General features: G+C 52.6%; 1 protein-coding gene across 1 annotated transcript; it reads left to right on the top strand.

Moving 5' to 3' along the window:
- The first annotated feature begins 2,852 nt into the window (after positions 1-2,852).
- Positions 2,853-13,379, top strand: LOC105303368 (interleukin-9 receptor-like). Its single transcript, XM_011376978.2, is given in 10 exon segments — positions 2,853-2,911; positions 6,857-6,958; positions 7,281-7,392; positions 7,514-7,692; positions 8,220-8,365; positions 8,852-9,053; positions 9,588-9,693; positions 11,146-11,230; positions 12,890-13,206; positions 13,208-13,379. Coding segments are annotated over 10 exon segments (1,449 nt in total). The 5' UTR covers positions 2,853-2,883.
- Positions 13,380-16,090: the final 2,711 nt, after the last annotated feature.

Below are 16,090 nucleotides of genomic sequence, written 5' to 3'. Positions count from 1 at the left end.
GTGCAGCTGTTAATGCTGGTTAAGTGTGTGAAGTTCAGTGTTGACAGTCAGTACTGATGAGAGATGTAAATATTTTCCTCAAAGTATTTGCTGTTGAATAATACAGTGAAAAACCATAGGCTTTAAAGCATGTTTTACAAGCTTTGTTCATTTATGCTTTTTCATGTTTCACGTACATTTTTACCACCATCAATAGTAACACACATTAGCAGATCGCACTTTCAGTTATACTGAATTAGTGTTTTCTCAACTTTGAAAGTATTCTTACTTGCACTTAGTTGTTCCTTGCAGTCTGTGTGTAGAAGCCAATCCTTCAGTCACTTCCCACCTCAACATTAAGGCATTGACTCTTTAAAGAAACAACCATTGAGAATTTCAGTAGCATCTGTGGATTCATCAAGAGCCAAGGAAAGTCACTTCAAAGCATTCACCTTTTAATTGACTATTAATGTTGCTGCCAGTGTCCTTTACTTTTAGGACAACTTTTCTTCAAAAGGCTGATAGTCTTAAATTTGTTTTTTTGGGACACACTTCTTCAGTCATAATTAAGTCACCATCAGTGGCTTTCCTGGTTTGGTGAACAAATGAGCCAGTTGGAAATTTAATTTGGTTGCCTCATTTTTAATTTTTGTGAAGAAATTTGTTGTGTATTGAGGATAGTGCCAGTGATGGGTGCTTAGTCTGGTAATGTTGACTAGTCTTAGCGTCACAGCATAATAAACACAATCCTTAAAAAAAAAAAACCCAAACCAAAACACACAATCCTTTGCCATCCAGTTTGATGAAAAAATAATCCACTCTCCACTGTGCCTTAAAAACATGACATACAGAGTTCACTTTTTATTTTATTTTTTAAATTTAATTTTTAATATTTACATATAATTGCATAGAAACAAGACAGGAAGCACAGACTGCAATAAATAATAGTGTTAATACGAACGTATATGATACTTATATGTGTCTTTTTTTTTTAACACACTCTGTTGTTTTCCCAGGCTCACTGGAACCAAAGTGTCATGCTGTTCTAGTTAACTGGCTAGAGATGGGGGTGGAGGAGGAGTAGGGAGTAGGAGGTGGGTCCCAGCAGTGACCCAGACATTCAACAGAGTTCACTTAAAATTCTTTTTAGATTTTATTTAGTTTTTTTGTTGAAGAAACATTGCTAATATAAATTTTAGGCATGCAACATTATTTGATATCCGTATAGTCTATTGAGTGCTCACCACCAGAAGTCTAGTTTCCATGCATCTCCGTATATTTGACTTCTTTTACCCATTTTGCCTCCCCCCACCCCCTTTCTCCACTGCGATTCTCCTCTCTGGCTTTTTCCTTGCCATGGTTTTCTCCCTTTTGCAGCCATCATGTTCTCCACTTGTGGCATCATGGTGTGAGTGGTATGTTCTGCTGGTCTTAGGTTAGTAAATTCTAGCTTCAGCAAGGCAGGAGGGACCTTGACAGAGAAGGAAGCTCTCTTAAAAAATTTCTTACTAGAAAGAAATGTGATTATGTCTTTGGTTACTTCTAAGATGTTTCTTGGGCCCGAGCCTTTGATTTTTCATCTCTGTGGGTCTGGTGTTCTCAGACTCGAGAGAGCTGCAGCTCTGAAGTATCCAAACCTTACCCAAGATGTTTTGATGCACAGAACACACAGACGCACACGTGTGCACACACACACAAACATAAGCACATATGCACACTGAAATGTGACTTATTTGGTACCACAAAGGACATATAGCTAGTAAGTGTAAGAAAAGATGCTTATCTTTACTAATTAAAATATTGAAATATCTGACAATTGGGTTGGCAAAGATTAAAAAGACTGATAATACTGTTGGTGAGGGTTACAGGTATTCGTACACCTCTGGTGGGAGTAAAAGTTGGTATGTTTCTGGAGGGCTACTTGGCAGTGTCTATCAATATTTTAAAATGCTGAATCTTAGACCCCAGAATTCCACTCCTAGCAATTTTTTGTACAGAAGTACCGGTCCTGGTGATTAAAGATCCATGCCTAGAATTATTCACTATCTTCATTTAAAATAGCACATACACACCTGAAACGGATACAATGTTATATGTCAATTATATTTCAAAAAATTCAAATAGCCACAATCCACATGGCCATTGGCAGGGTTATGAAGCCATGACATGTACTACCATTAAGGGCATGAGGTAGGTTTTTATGCGCTGATCTAGAAAGTGCTGAAAATAACCAGAGGAACAAGGAGGCTGTGAAGCGCATGGCACAGTATGAGTCTATTAAAAATATGCATTTGTTCGAGTTTAGAAATTACCTGGAGGGACTTGTGCGTACTCTCTCACGGGGGTTACTACCGGGATGAGTAAAAGGGGACTCTAATTTTTTATTTCCTTCTGTATTGTTTGTTTTCTTTAACTGAGACTTCATTACTTTAGGTTTAACACCCAGTCCACCCCCAATGCTCACAGATCGCCTTAGCTGGAGGATGTAGAATCTGCACTTCTGGTCTCAGAAAAGCCTAGAAGGGTACGAGATTCACTGCTCTGTGCCTGGTCAGGGTCCTCGCAGCCTGGGACTAATTTAATGCATCTAGGAGGTGGTCTTTGGGAAGAATACAGCAATGGTCATCTGACAATCAATGGATGAGTCACCAAAGTCCACGTTTGGCAACCTTTAGTGTCATAGGGAATGAAAGGTGGTCCTATCTCATAATTCCCGGGTTTATGATTAGTGGTGACAGTCGCCTCTCAGCTCTGCTTGGGCTAGCTGCTCAGCTATACGCTCGTGGTTTCAGATGTGGGCGGCCCATGTCAGCCTGCTGTGCGAGGCTCACGTCACTGATTGCTGCAGCTATCTCCTGGATCAGGCTGAGGGGCTTTGCTGTGAACACAGGGACAGTCCTTGCCATGGGACCCAGCAGATGCATCTGGGAAGGTGAGTCTGTCATTGGAACTTCCCAACTGCTCAAGTCAGATGAACTTCAGAGGCAGGGCCCCAGGAAGAGCCTGTGGATGACCCTTGGAAGTGGGGCATCTAGGAGCACCACCTAGTTTTACCTTGTCTGGTGTCCTTGCCTTGGGCATTTGCCAGAGACGGCAGATTGGCAGTGCTGACCACAGGATGACAGACTGTCACTTCCAGGCCCGTAGGGGTCGTGAATGCCACTGGGCAGAAGGAAGGGCAGTGCGTTTGTCAGGCACTTTCTAATTATGAAAGAGACTTTGCTTCCTCAATGACTGAGCTGACCTTCGAGGGGGATGAGTGAGTGAGACCAGGCATTCTAGGGCCAGATAGTCTCAGCTGTGACAGCCATGAATGGAGATGATGTCCAAGCCCTGGGGTTGGTAAAGTTCCTCCCAAACCCCCATACCTTTGGGGGCTTTAGGTCAGAAATGGGTCTGGGGATCCCCCGCTTGGAGCTGTGGATGGGGCAGCAGATGGGGGTGGGATTCCAGAGAGAGGGTCAACTCAGCCAAGCAGAGAAAGGGGAGGAGAGGGCAGCATCTGCAGAGAGTGTCAGGATGTGTTTCTTAAACAGTTAGGGCTGGCGCAGGGGGTGCAACATAAATCAGATCGGTTCTCCTGATGTAGGGGGGAGGCTGCAAAGGGACAGCGAGGGCTACTGGAGAAGGGTGAGGGGCATCATGTCTCCCCATTCAACCTCCAGTTTCCCCAGAGAGAACTGCCAACACCCTTATTCTAACCTTTGCCCACTACCTGCCCACCCCCTGCTCCTGTCTGGTCTGGTCTGGTCTGGCTGGGGAGACAGACTAAGGGGATCAGGGAGGGCTTCATGAAGGAAGAGGCACGTGATGGGAGAGGAAGCCAGAGGGGACGGTGTGAGAGAAGGCCAAGAGGTGAACTTGGGAAGTGCAGGCCTGTGGAGCAGACGAGCAGGGACCCAGGCCCCCTTCTACCTCTCTGTGCTCCTTTGACTTCCATTCAGCCCTCTTTCTTCCGCTGCCCTAGGTTCCCTCCCTCTGTCTGTGTCCTTGTCCACCGAGGCCCCTCTGGGTCCAGCCCTCATCTCTCCCGCCGCTCCTGTCTGGTATGTCTATGTTTCTCAGACATGTGCTTATAGGTGAAGCTGCTCCCGTCCCTGCTCACCACATTCAGAAAACTCTCCCGGGCACTGCTCCGGCCTTCTCTGTACCCTCTGTGGACTCCCCCCAGCTGGCCTTCCTGCCGTGATCTCTCCTGCTCCCTGCCCTTCCCCACCTAATGCCAGCATCACCTGTAGAAGCACGGTGTCCTCGAGCACTTTCTGCCCAGCAGCATCTGTGCTTCCCATCCGTGCCACGAGTGGCCAAAAGAGGGAGTTGGCTTCTGCTCCCCTTTCTGGCCCCATTTTCTAGTATAGTCCCCAGGTCCTTCAGGTTCCGGCTGCTTCTGGGAGGCCAGGTCTGAATTTATTCCTCCTCCCCCAGCAGAGAGAAGACAGAAGATAAGTGTCCATTCAATTAGCAGCCCCATCCCATCCACTTCTGTGTCTGTCAGCTTCTCGTGTGAGTGAGGAGAATAACAGGATATCTCGTTCTCCCTATGAAAAAATATTAAATGACTGTGTGTCAAAGGGGATAGTAAGTGGATGCAGTAATTGGTAGCCAACTCAGAGGGTGTGCTGCAAGGCACTAAGGAGCCCAGGGCTACCCTGCCAGCTCCTATGACAGGCCAGCTCTGGCCTGAGATTCTTCCTCAGGTGAGTGCTCAGGGCTCAAGGGCCAGGGAGGGTGAGTGGCTGAGTCTCTCTGGAGATTTGCCCCTGGTCTGAGAGTATCTGTGAGTCCTAAGGCAGGGATCCAGCTGCAAGGCAGCCCGCGGCTTCATGATACATCAGGAAACCACAGCAGGAAAGCTGACCTCAACCCCGAGGCCATGGAGGAGATGAGATTCTGAAAAGGGATCAGAGTGGTTGTGGGCTGAAGACTGTGTCCATGGACCTAACAGGGGTGGGGCAGTGCTGGGTGGTAAGGTCAGGTAGGCTCCCCAGCATGCCTGGAGGTGTCAGTGGGCAGCTCTGTCTCAAGGGAGCAGACACTGGCTTCCCCTCCTCCTGAGACCTGGTATTATTGTCTGAGCTGTGATTAGACTCCCGGTGTCATCCCAGTGCCTCTTATAGGCCCAGGGAATATGCAGGTGGGGGTTTAGGCACCACCTGGCTCAGTGTCTGCCGTCAGAAACAGAGGTGGCTCTGACTCAGTAAAGTTTGTCCTTTTGCATGAGGAGCCCTGAGGAAAGAGATCAGTGATACCTTGGGGGAGCTGGGTACCTCGCAGCCTTGTGTGGGAGCTAATGGGTCACGTGCCGAGAACAGAGGTGACAGGTGCCAAGTATTGGGCAAGCCCTGGTCTCTCTGGCCTCAGTTTCCTCATCTTCCAAAGGGTGGTGGCCCCACCCTACCCATCCTACTTATAGATGCAAGTGTTTTCTGCAAAGTAAAAGCAGGGACCATCACCCTAGGATGATCCTGCCCAACTCTCTGAGGCTCCCTCACAGTAGGTCCTGGCCCCTGAGGCCTGCTGTGCTTCGAGCCACCCCATTCCATACTCTCAAGCCACCTGCTCCTGGGTTAGCGCATGGCTGGGCGGCCCGATTCTGCACGGATGCAGGTGTCCCTCCACTGCTAGGGCAGTGGTCATCCACCCTGGAGCCTGAGTTTAGCCTCTTAGCTGAAAAGTGACTACCGTGCCTGAGGTCCCCAAGGTCCTATGCTCTCTCTGATGCTGCCCTCACATACTCTGTTGTCGGGCTGCACGCCCATCTCCATCTCGTAACTAGCAACTGCTGCAGGAGGGGACAGATGAGTGGGGCCAGGTGATGCTTCGTTCTAGGGAAGGGCGAGGTCTTCCTGATGGTTGATCTTAACAAAGTCTGTCCTGTGGGTACACAGATAATCTGCTGGCACTGCGGGGTGGGTCTGGAGTGCTATCTACTGTCTAGAGAGCGTGTGTATGCCTGCATCTTTTTGCTTCCTTATCACTCATCAGGCTTGCGTAACCCAGCTGGCCCTGCTTCCTGCTTAGGAGCTATCAGTGTACCATCTGGAGCTGCAAATGGGGTGATAGAGTGTCAGCAGCCTTTCTGCATGCACCCAGGCACTTCCTAACATGCAGCTCCTTGTCTCCAGCTAACCTCTGGTTACTCCGGGGATTCCTGGGGCTTGGGCCAGCACCTCCAAGCAGGGGTGTGACAGAGTTTAGGATGTGCCTTTATTGCATGGACACTCCACTGCCATCCTCCTACACCTTCCTGGAGCAGAACGCTGGGATAGGTCTTTATTAAAGGAAACAAAAAAGATAGAAGCTATATAGAAGTTAGCTGTATGACCCAGGGCAACGCACTTCCCCTCCTTGGGACTCAGCTCACTGGTCTGTGAGCATGGATAGTCTTTCTACCTGACAAGCGAGGGAATTCCAATGCACGTTACACAATGCATGTTCCACAGTCGGAACAGGGTGTGATGACAAAGAGTTCATGAAATCATACCTGTGGCTGATCCCAGCGATGACAAGTTCCCTATCTCTGCTTCCCCTGCAGTATGGGATCTGGCCACAGGGACAGGGAGCTAGGCTGACAGAGGACACCAGTGCCAGAGAGGAGCCTTCTGGGCAGACTCAGGCACTTAGTTGATTCAGCGTCCAGAACCCAGGAAGAGTTTGAGGGCTCCCTCTTGTATGCTGTAGCCAGGAACTTTGGTCAGGTTGACCGATGTTCCTGAGCCTCAGTTGCTTATTGGTGCAGCTCGGATGGTGGGGCCTAACCTCTTTCACAGGAAACGGTGAGTGTGTAGGCAGTGACCCACTCAGAGCACTCTGTTGGGGAGCACCCCTCACAGGTAGCATTTCCTCACACGGAGTCCCTCGACCTTGTCCCTTGCAGGTTGGACCTTGGAGAGTGAGGCTCTGATGCGAGGGATGGGCACCTGGCTCCTGGGCTGCGGCTGGGTCGTCTTGGGAGTCCTGGCACCAGGGGAAGGAGGAGGTGAGGGAGCTAGTGGCTGTGTGAGGTGGGCAGGGGAGCGCTGTGGGGACAGGGCTGTCCTCTATCAGACTCCACAGGGGAAGATTTGGCCCAGACTGTACTGGGGCCTGTCCTTCAGGAACCAGCCTGGACTTCAGTCCCACCCCATGTACCATGGGTCAGAGCCCATGACCTTCCAGGTCTTCCAGCCCCGCCCTTGATGAATTCTCCAGGTATCATTCTCTGGGGACTGCCCTGTCAGGGTATCAGCTGTCAGATCCCCTCCCTGCCCAAGCCCTGCCCTGAAGCAGCCACCGTGGGCTCCCAATGTCACTGTTTCCAGGGCTGGGGGCTGGAACTGTCACCTGCCTCACCAACAACATCCTCAGGATTGACTGCCACTGGTCTACCCCAGAGCTGGGCCAGGGCCCCAGTCCCTGGCTCCTCTTCACCAGGTGAGGCTGGGGGGCCAGGCCCACCTGGGCCAGGGGCAGGGGTGAGGATAGGGTCCCCATGATAGCGACAGCAGGGGGCTGGCTGATGTAGCAGCTTGGTGTTGACACATGCTCTTTCTAGCAACCATGCGCCGGGCAGCAAGCACAAGTGTGTCTTCTGGGTCAGCGCGTGCACTGTGGTGCTGCCGCCCGAGGAGGTGCTTGTGCCTTCTGACAACTTCACCATCACTTTGCACCGTTACATCTCTGGGAAGGAACAGGTCAGCCTGGTGGACCCCCAGTACCTGCCCCGGAGACATGGTAAGGCCTGGGTAGGGCAGCTTGTCTGGGCATATCCTGGCTGCACAGGTATCAGGGGCAGGGCTCTGTAGACTGTAACCCTCATGCCTAGCGAGTGCTCTTGGTCCCCCACCAAGGGAGATCCAGGGCTAGGGTTCAGGCTGGGCCTGGGAGGGGAGGGCCCGCTGGTTACTGGAGGGGTTAGATTTTGAAGGACGACAAAGATGCAGGACTTTGAATTGGCGCCGGGGCTGCAGCTTGAGTCACTTGAAATGCACTGCGGTCACAGTAGGAAGGGCTCCAGTGAGACACTGGGAAGAACCTCCAGCAGCAGCTTCTGAAGGAGAGGGAGGGCAAACTTTGAGAATCACCTTGTCTGGCTACAGGGGCTGGAGGAAATCACTGCTATCCTGTCTCACCTGTGCTTCTCTGGACCAGCCTCCCAGTGAGGCACCTGGTCTGAGAGAGCTTTGATCATGGCTCCCCAAGGAACCTTTCGGACCCCCAGTCCTGAGCGTGTTGACAGACACCCCCTCGTTCTGTTTCAGTGAAGCTGGACCCTCCCTCTGACTTGCAGAGCAATGTCAGCTCTGGCTCTTATGTCCTTACCTGGAGCATCAGTCCTGCTTTGGAGCCGTTGGCCTCGCTACTCAGCTATGAGCTGGCCTTCAAGAGGCAGGAAGAGGTTTGGGAGGTAATGCTCGGGCTGGCTACCCTAGGGCCTCTCTCTCTCCTGGGAGCAGTAGCCCAGGGCCACTCCTCATCCCACATGAGGAGAGGAGGGGACCAGAGCCAAGACTATGTGTCAAACGTGCACATGTGTGTTTGTGTATGCAGACATGTCTGTGTGAGTGTGCCTGTGCATGATTGTGTGTGCATGCAAGCATGGCGAGTGTGCCTGTGTGGGAGTGAATATATGTGTTTATATGTGTGAGTGCTCACGGGTGACCTGTGTGTATGAGCGAAGAGTGTGTTTGTATGTGCGTGTGTGTGAGTGTGCTAGCAGGTAGATGAGTGGAAGCATGTGCCCGTGGATAGGTGTGTGCATACGTGTCTAAGTTTGCCGGCGTGTGTATGGTCGTGAGTGTGGTGAGTGTGCCTGTGTGTGTGTGTGTGTGTTCTCAAGGGCTGACAGACCCTGTCCCGCCCTCGGCAACCCCTAAGTCTCTTCACCCCACAGCAGGCCCAGTGCAAGGGCCACATCACTGGGGTGAACCGGCTCACCCTTGAAGCTGTTGAGTTGGGCCGCGATTCCACCTATGAGGCCAGGCTGCGCGTCCAGTTGGCCACCCTGGAGAATGCTGTCACGGAGCAGGAGCGCTACGAGGGCCAGTGGAGCGAGTGGAGCCAGGCCGTGTTCTTCCCTTCTCTCCAGAGACAGGGTGGGCGCTGTGTGGCTGCTGCTCTCCGGGAGTCTGGGCTGGGCCTCCCTTCCCCTGTCGGTTGCACCCTCCTACCCTTTTACCTTCCTGGGACCTGTCCCTGAGGCCGGCACGCCTCAGGTTGACCACCTCAGCCTGGAGATCTGAGGTGCGTACGGAAGAACAACCACTTGTCAAGCTTGGCTTACCCGGGAACCTGTGGTCAGTGGCTATGACTGGCAGCGAGTGTGGCCCCGGGCTGCCCGCCAAGGCCTGGTGCTTCTGTCTCTGGAGACTTGGGGAGGACTGGGCTAACTTTTGTGCACAGAGGTGCTTTGGGAAGGCCACTGACCCCGATGACCTTGCAGAAGGGAAAGGCAAGGCCCAAGGGCACGTGATTGACCACAGGTACTTTAGCAGGCATGACACAAACCTCCAAGGCCCCTCGCAAACTCTCCACGTAGGCCCAGAGCCTGGGGTGCCTTTGCCATGTAGGTTTGGAAGAATGTCCTGGTGCCGAGGCTGCTCACAGCTCTGGGTCCTTCCTGCTCACAGACACTCTGATCTTGCCTTTGGGGCAGCCCAACAGCATCCTCGTCGCTGTGACCATTTTTCTCCTGCTGACCAGCATGACTTACCTATTGTTCAAGTTGTCACCCAGGTCAGTAGCCAAGGGCTGTGTGTGTGTGTGTGTGTGCATGTGTTATAACATGTGTGTGTGTGAGAATTAGTGTGTGCGTGTGGATGTGTGTGTGCGTCCCTGTGTGTGCATATGTGTGTGGTGGGGCACCCCTCCTGCTGTGTTCCTCCCCTCCCCACCATCAGATCGTGGGTGGAAAAGTTTCAAGCCTCTGCCTTGGAACAATTGGGAATTCCCAAATTGCCAGGTTTTGGGGTGGGGGTGGTGTAACCCCAAAGAGCCAAGGAGGGACCCAAAGTCACTGGGTCACTGGAAACCAAGTTGCCAGAGGTCTTTGCCTCCAGCCCCTGGAGGTGCTTGGTGGTTTGTTCACTTGTTAACACATGCTATGAAAATGTAGTTTTGGGCATCCGGTGTGCACAGGATCCAGTTCTCCGCTCCGGTGGATGCTCTGGAGGACACGAGGGCCCTCCTGAAATAAGCCATCACGCATGTCAGGTTACAAGGAGGACCCACAGGAAACTGGTTCAGACAGGTAGCAGAGAAGATGAGAGGAGGTGGGACAGAAAGAGCAATGGGCTGGGGGCTGGTAAGGGAGGGGGTTCTATGCGGGGCCTGATAGGTGTGGCTGAGAAGGTGGAGGAGGGTGCCAGATTTGTCTTTGGAGCAAAGGAAAGCACTTGAAGTGTTTGTTTTAAAGCGTGTGTGACATGATCTAGTTTATATTTTGAAAATGGATTGTTGGGGTACGAGGGGATGGGAGAACCTGCTGGGAGGCCAGTGGTGGGGTCCAGAGAGAGAAAGTTTGGCTTGAGCAGATGAAAGAAGGAGAGAAATGGAAGGAATTGCCAAGACTTAGGAAGAGAAATTGGGGGGAATATGTGGGCAGAGGAGATATGATTGGTGACTCCTGATGTCACTCCCGAGGTGGGGAACTGGAGGGCGTAGGCCCAGAGGAGGTCGGTGAGGTCGATTTGGACCTAGTGAGTTGGAGCCCTGTGCCACATCCTCGAGGGAGGACCAGTGGGCCCAGGGCAGATGGATCCGGTGCTCAGGGAGAAGTCGGGAGGGGCGAGGAGTTGCCATCTGTCTGCGAGTGACGCAGCTAGGGTTCCCGGAGGTGCTGGTTCCTTCTGTGGGTTGAGGACGCAGCTGGTTATTTTTATCTCTGCACTCAACACCACAGCTCACCTTGTAAAGGACATATGTCTTGATGTAAATCACTTCTATGGGATGGGTCATTACCCAGGGAGGCTACCAGGCTACAGGGTACCAGGTGCAGGGCCTTGCTCTGAGTGCGGGTGTGGACCCAGTGAGAGGAGACAGTATGACAGCAGCATGGAAGAGGCAGGGCTGGTCACCTGATGGTTGGAAGAGAGCTAAGTTCCCTGCAGTGACCTCATGCTTCCTGGAGTTGGGCCTCTGGGGAAGCCCCTTCTGAGGAGGCCTCTGACTGTCTTCTCCTGGCCTCAGGGTGAAGAGCACCTTCTACCAGAATGTGCCCTCTCCAGTGGCATTTTTCCAGCCTCTCTACAGTGTGCACAACGGGAACTTCCAGGTGCGTGCACTGGCCACTGCAGGGGGCTGGGGGCAGAGCAGGGGATGCCCGAGTATCTGGCCTGCAAAGGATGTGTGGGCTTTGGGTGAGGGTTGAGGTGAGCATGGGGGCCTTTCTCAGTGCTTTGAGCTTTTTTTTGGTATATATAGTGGGTTTAAATTTACACACTGTGTCTCAAATGGGCAAAAAAGTTTAGCTTCATTTTTTATTGCTGACTTCTTTTTGTTCTCTTGTCTCCAATTCCATTGTTGATGGGAAAATGTACTTTCTTGTGACATTATCTGTCTCTTCTAGTTTGCAGCAGCCCCTTTGAGGCAAATGGTCAGTTCAAGGTGCAAATGATGGAGACCGTCTGCACTTGCCGTGTCTCATCCTTTCTTAATCTCTGAAGGCGTCTGTGTCTGGTGGCAGTAGGGAGGGTCTCTAATGTTTGATCTGTACTTGGGGCTCTCACTGGTCCCTCGGCAACTGCTCGGGTGGCCATTGTGGAGTGCCTGGCCCTTCCTGATCCCCCTGGGTAGTACACTGGCTCCTTGGCCAACGAGTAAACTCTACACTTTCCCCTTCATGGGATCCTGGTGAGTTCCCATAGGGCAAAGGCTAGCTGAGAGCAACCTGGAGGATTTCATTAGAACTTCCATGCAGACCTCTCCCTTCCTGGCCAGCCTAGCAGTTCTTGTTCCCCTGGTGGGAGGAGGGATGGGAAGGAAGGAGCTCTCATGGGCGGTCTCTGGTTCCCACACTCTCAAGCCCCTCACTTTGGGTAAAGGACAGGAGGCAGTGCTTCCTGGGGCCCACTAACCTGCCCTTTTCAGGGTCTCCCCTTCTGATGTTGTATGGCTTCCTGGCCCAGCCCTTTTCTCTCTCAACAGGGAGCCTAGTTTTCAAGATCTTTGTTCAAAAATATCACTTGAAGCTTAAAGCTAGGTGCTTTGTCCTTGGAGGAGTCCACCTCTTTCCCCAAGGCAGTAGATGTGACAAGATCCTTGAGACAGCTGAGGACAATGGCTGAGTGGGACAAAGATTTTGACTGTCCCTGGACTGTGTCATCTGGGTTGCAGGCAACGAGCCTCGACTCTGTAGAACCATGACACCGAGGGCTAATTAGAGACCTCGGGGGCGGTCTGGAGCCATAGCCCAGCAGTGACCGAGGATGTGGTGTGTGGCACATTTGGTGGAGACGTCTGGTCCCACCTAGGGAGCAGCTTTCTTTTGCAGGTGGAGGGGGCCTCCTGTGGCCCCATGGAGAGGTCCAGGTTTGCCTACCTCAACCCAAAGGCGCCAGTCCCAATAGCATCTCTTGTCTGTGTGTGTGTGTGTGTGTGTGAGAGTGGGTGTTGGGGTGAGCTCTATAGCTGCTGAAAGTGCCTGGAGCAGCGGTCAGGGATTTTCTCTGTCCTGGGTACCTGTCACCATCTGTACCCTGTTTCAGGCTACTGTGAGCACCAGGCCCTGTGCTGGGGGAGTGGTGAGGGGCCTGAAGGGACTTGGGTTCCATGCTGAGGCTGGCTGGCATGTGGGGGGAAGACAGAATGTTTTGGGCATGAGTGCTGCTTGGTCTCTTGGTATGGGTGTAAGGAATCTTCCTGGAGGGGGAGGGGAGGCTGCTCCCAGGGTGAGTCCTGAACACGCTGTTTGATTCCACGTGCTCTGTTCCAGACCTGGGCAGGGGCCCACAGAGCCGGCATGCCGCTGAGCCAGGACTACGTCGGCGCCCCACACGGAGCCTTGGAGTCCAGTGTCCAAGAGGCCATCACGTCGCTTACCTATGACCCGGCAGATTCCTGGCCATCTGTGGGCCTGGAGGAGGAGGAAGGCACTGGCACCGGCCTCCCAGCAGACGTGTCATCAGCAGTCCTGGGATGGGAAGGGCAGCTGCAGGCCTACCTGCCACAGGAGGAATGGGTCCTTGTGAGCCCCACCAGGCCAGCTCCCCCACAGTCAGAGGGCAGTGGCAGTGACTACTGTGCCCTGGCCTAAGGGGTGCCACCCGTTGACCACTCCAGGAAACACACAGAGCTCTGAGCCTATCCCAGCCTTAGCCTGTGGCCTTTCCTGTGACCAGCAGAACTTGGATGCTCAGCAAGGAGCGAGCTGTGTGGGAGCTGGTCCCAGGCAGAGACAAGGCCCTGGTGAACAGGCCACATGAGGATCTCCGGGGCGTGTTCCTCTCTCCTACCCTTGGCAGACAGCCGGCTCAGTCCTGAAAGTTCTAGAGCTTTGATTAGGCCAGCTGCATCATGTCCATTTTGGGGAAAATGTAGCTGACCCTTGACTGAGACTGGACCTTCTAAGGAGAGCCACCTATGCAGTGGTCAGATGTGCTGTCTGGATGGAGGCAGGAGGTCCCTCTTCCTTTCTGTTCAGTACCTGTGGGGAGAGGCCTCTGCCCTAAGCATCCTGTCAACCCCTACCCCCCAGCTTTCTTACCTGCTTTCTGGATTGATCTTAGGCCCCTAAGAGAAGAAAGCTATTGGCTCCAGAGGCTGTTCTGCCCTCACCTCCTCAAAGGGCCAGCTACAAATGAGATGCTGTGACAAGCCTGCGTGTCGTCTCTCTGTACCTTCCTGAGGTATCTCCCCTACTGAGATTAAAAGACATATAATGGCCGTTCCAAACTGCTGATGGCTGGAAGGAGGGCCCAGAGGAGATATGAGGGTGTAAGGTCTGGCTATTCCTGGGCTTTTCGGGCTCCTGGTATAGCAAAGTGAAGCCTCAGTGACCAGCTGCAGGGAGGCCAGCCCCTGCCTCTCTTTGTCCTCATCCTCTCGTGGCTCCAGGAGGCTAAGAGCTGTGTGGCCAGAGTGCCCAGATAGTCAAGGCTGGAAGTGACCACCCAGCAGTGGCTTTGGCCCATCAAAGGCCCTGCTTCTAACCCTCCCCCGCCCCCGGTGCTCTGGAGAGAGAGTGGGGGACAGAGCAGGGGTGCCTGGAGCAGTCTTCCTAAGGCTGGCATAAGAAAGCGCCACAAACCAGGTGGCTCAGAGCGACAGAAAATTGCTGTCTGGAGGCCGGTAAGTCTGAAAGCTGGGTGTCGGCAGGGCCGTGACAGTGCTAGGAGAGGACCCGTTCGGGGCTCTTTGCAGCTTCTGGTGGCTCCTTGACTTGGGCAGCATAGCTCCGATCTTCACAAGGCGTTTTCCCTGTGGGCGGGTCTCTGTTCATATCCCCCATGCATAACAACAAAATCATAGTGGATTAGGGCTGATTCAAATGACTTCATCTTGAGTTGGTCCTATAAAAAACCCTATTACCATATAAGATCACATTTCCAGGTACAAGGGGTTAGGACTTCAACATATGAATTTTTTGGGAACACGATTCAACCCATAGCAGTGTCCCTACCTCTGCAAGTGATCTCCACCGACCTGCTGGTCCCTCCCAGGACACTCCCATCACTCTCACTGGGTGCCTGAGGCAGAAGACCCTGTTCTACCTGGCTCCTGGACTTAGGGCTGGTGCTGGGAGTTATCTGCCACGTGAGAGCTGGGAATGGACAGTTCTGGGGTTGGAGATGCTGACGTTTTGAAGGTAGGATAAAATGAAGGCCTGTGCTCTCTGGGTGCTGAGCCAGAGAGACAATCTCCCTGGGAGGTTTCAGTGTCCCCGTGGCCTGGGCAGATAAAAGCACTTATAGCCCCAGGACCCCAAAGGCAAAGGCTCCTTCTGGCTCAGACAGACACCCGACTCCCCTCTGCGTGCTTGCGGAGCCCCTGAGGTTTTGTGGGGGGCCTCAGCAGAGCCAGATCTTGGCCAGCAGGGGCAAAGCAGGACCTAGATATATCTTTAGTGTCCAGAAAGTGGGAGGGGTGTGTACAGAAGTGAGGTGCAGAAGTGGTTCGACTCTAACCAAATATAAAAATATGAGTGCAAATCTACTTCCTGGAGCTGACCCCTGGGGAACCCCAGAGTGGTGTATTTATAACAGCATCTGTGTGGTTCATGTTGCTTCACATGGGACCTGGGCTACCTGCATGATTAGACAAGCGACCCCCATAGCTGGTACACCTCTTCTGTGTGGCCAGAGATAGTGTTCATTTGACTCACACACTTGTTCTAGGTGGCACCTGGAGCCCTAATTCTGGGCTGGAATCTGAGTGTGAAGCCACTTTGAGGCTGTGTGATTGATTGTCAGTGAGTCACACCTGCCCTTCAGTACATGGGACTGACAATACTTCATAGAGTTGCTGAGCAAGAAGCCTGCACACCGTGATGCTCAGAAAATGCTAATTCCTTCTTACTGAGATGAGACAACTGTCGGAAACCATGTGCCAAGATCTGGTGTACAGCAGAGCAAGATTCAAAAGACCTTGTGAGGCCTGACGAGGAGGTCCCTGATTGCTGGGCATCTATGAAGGAGTCAGAGAAGGTGGCCGGCGAAGGGAATTATGACGCTGCTGGTGGGTTGAGGAGTTGAGTGGACAGTATGGCTGGAGCACAAGTGTTCAAAACGTGACTGGCCAGTCCCCGGGCCATGGCTGGACTGCTGAGGCCTGAAACGCCAGGCTAGAGGAGTGGTGGGGGGATGGGAGGGACTCACCGTGGTCAGGAAATGCCATGGCTGGTTTCTTTTTCTTTGCTTTTAATGAGATAAAATTCACATAATATAAAATTAACTGTTTTAAAGTGGACAGTTCAGTGACACTTCGTATATGCATAATAGTGTGCACCCATCACCTCCATCTAGTTCTAAAATGTTTTCATCGCTCTGAAAGGAGATTCCCGGATGTGGTTCCGTAGTGTAGCGGTTAGCACGTCTGCTTTACACGCAGAAGGTCCTGGGTTCGTGCCCCAGTGGAGCCAAGGTCCATGGTCTACGGCCATGCCACCCTGAATAAGCTGGATGTCTGATCTCGGAAA

This window comes from Pteropus vampyrus, unplaced genomic scaffold, assembly GCF_000151845.1.
Source record: "Pteropus vampyrus isolate Shadow unplaced genomic scaffold, Pvam_2.0 Scaffold303, whole genome shotgun sequence".
NCBI lineage: Eukaryota > Metazoa > Chordata > Mammalia > Chiroptera > Pteropodidae > Pteropus > Pteropus vampyrus.
The sequence above is the reverse complement of the archived record's forward strand: the minus strand, read 5'-3'. Positions and strand labels throughout refer to the sequence as shown.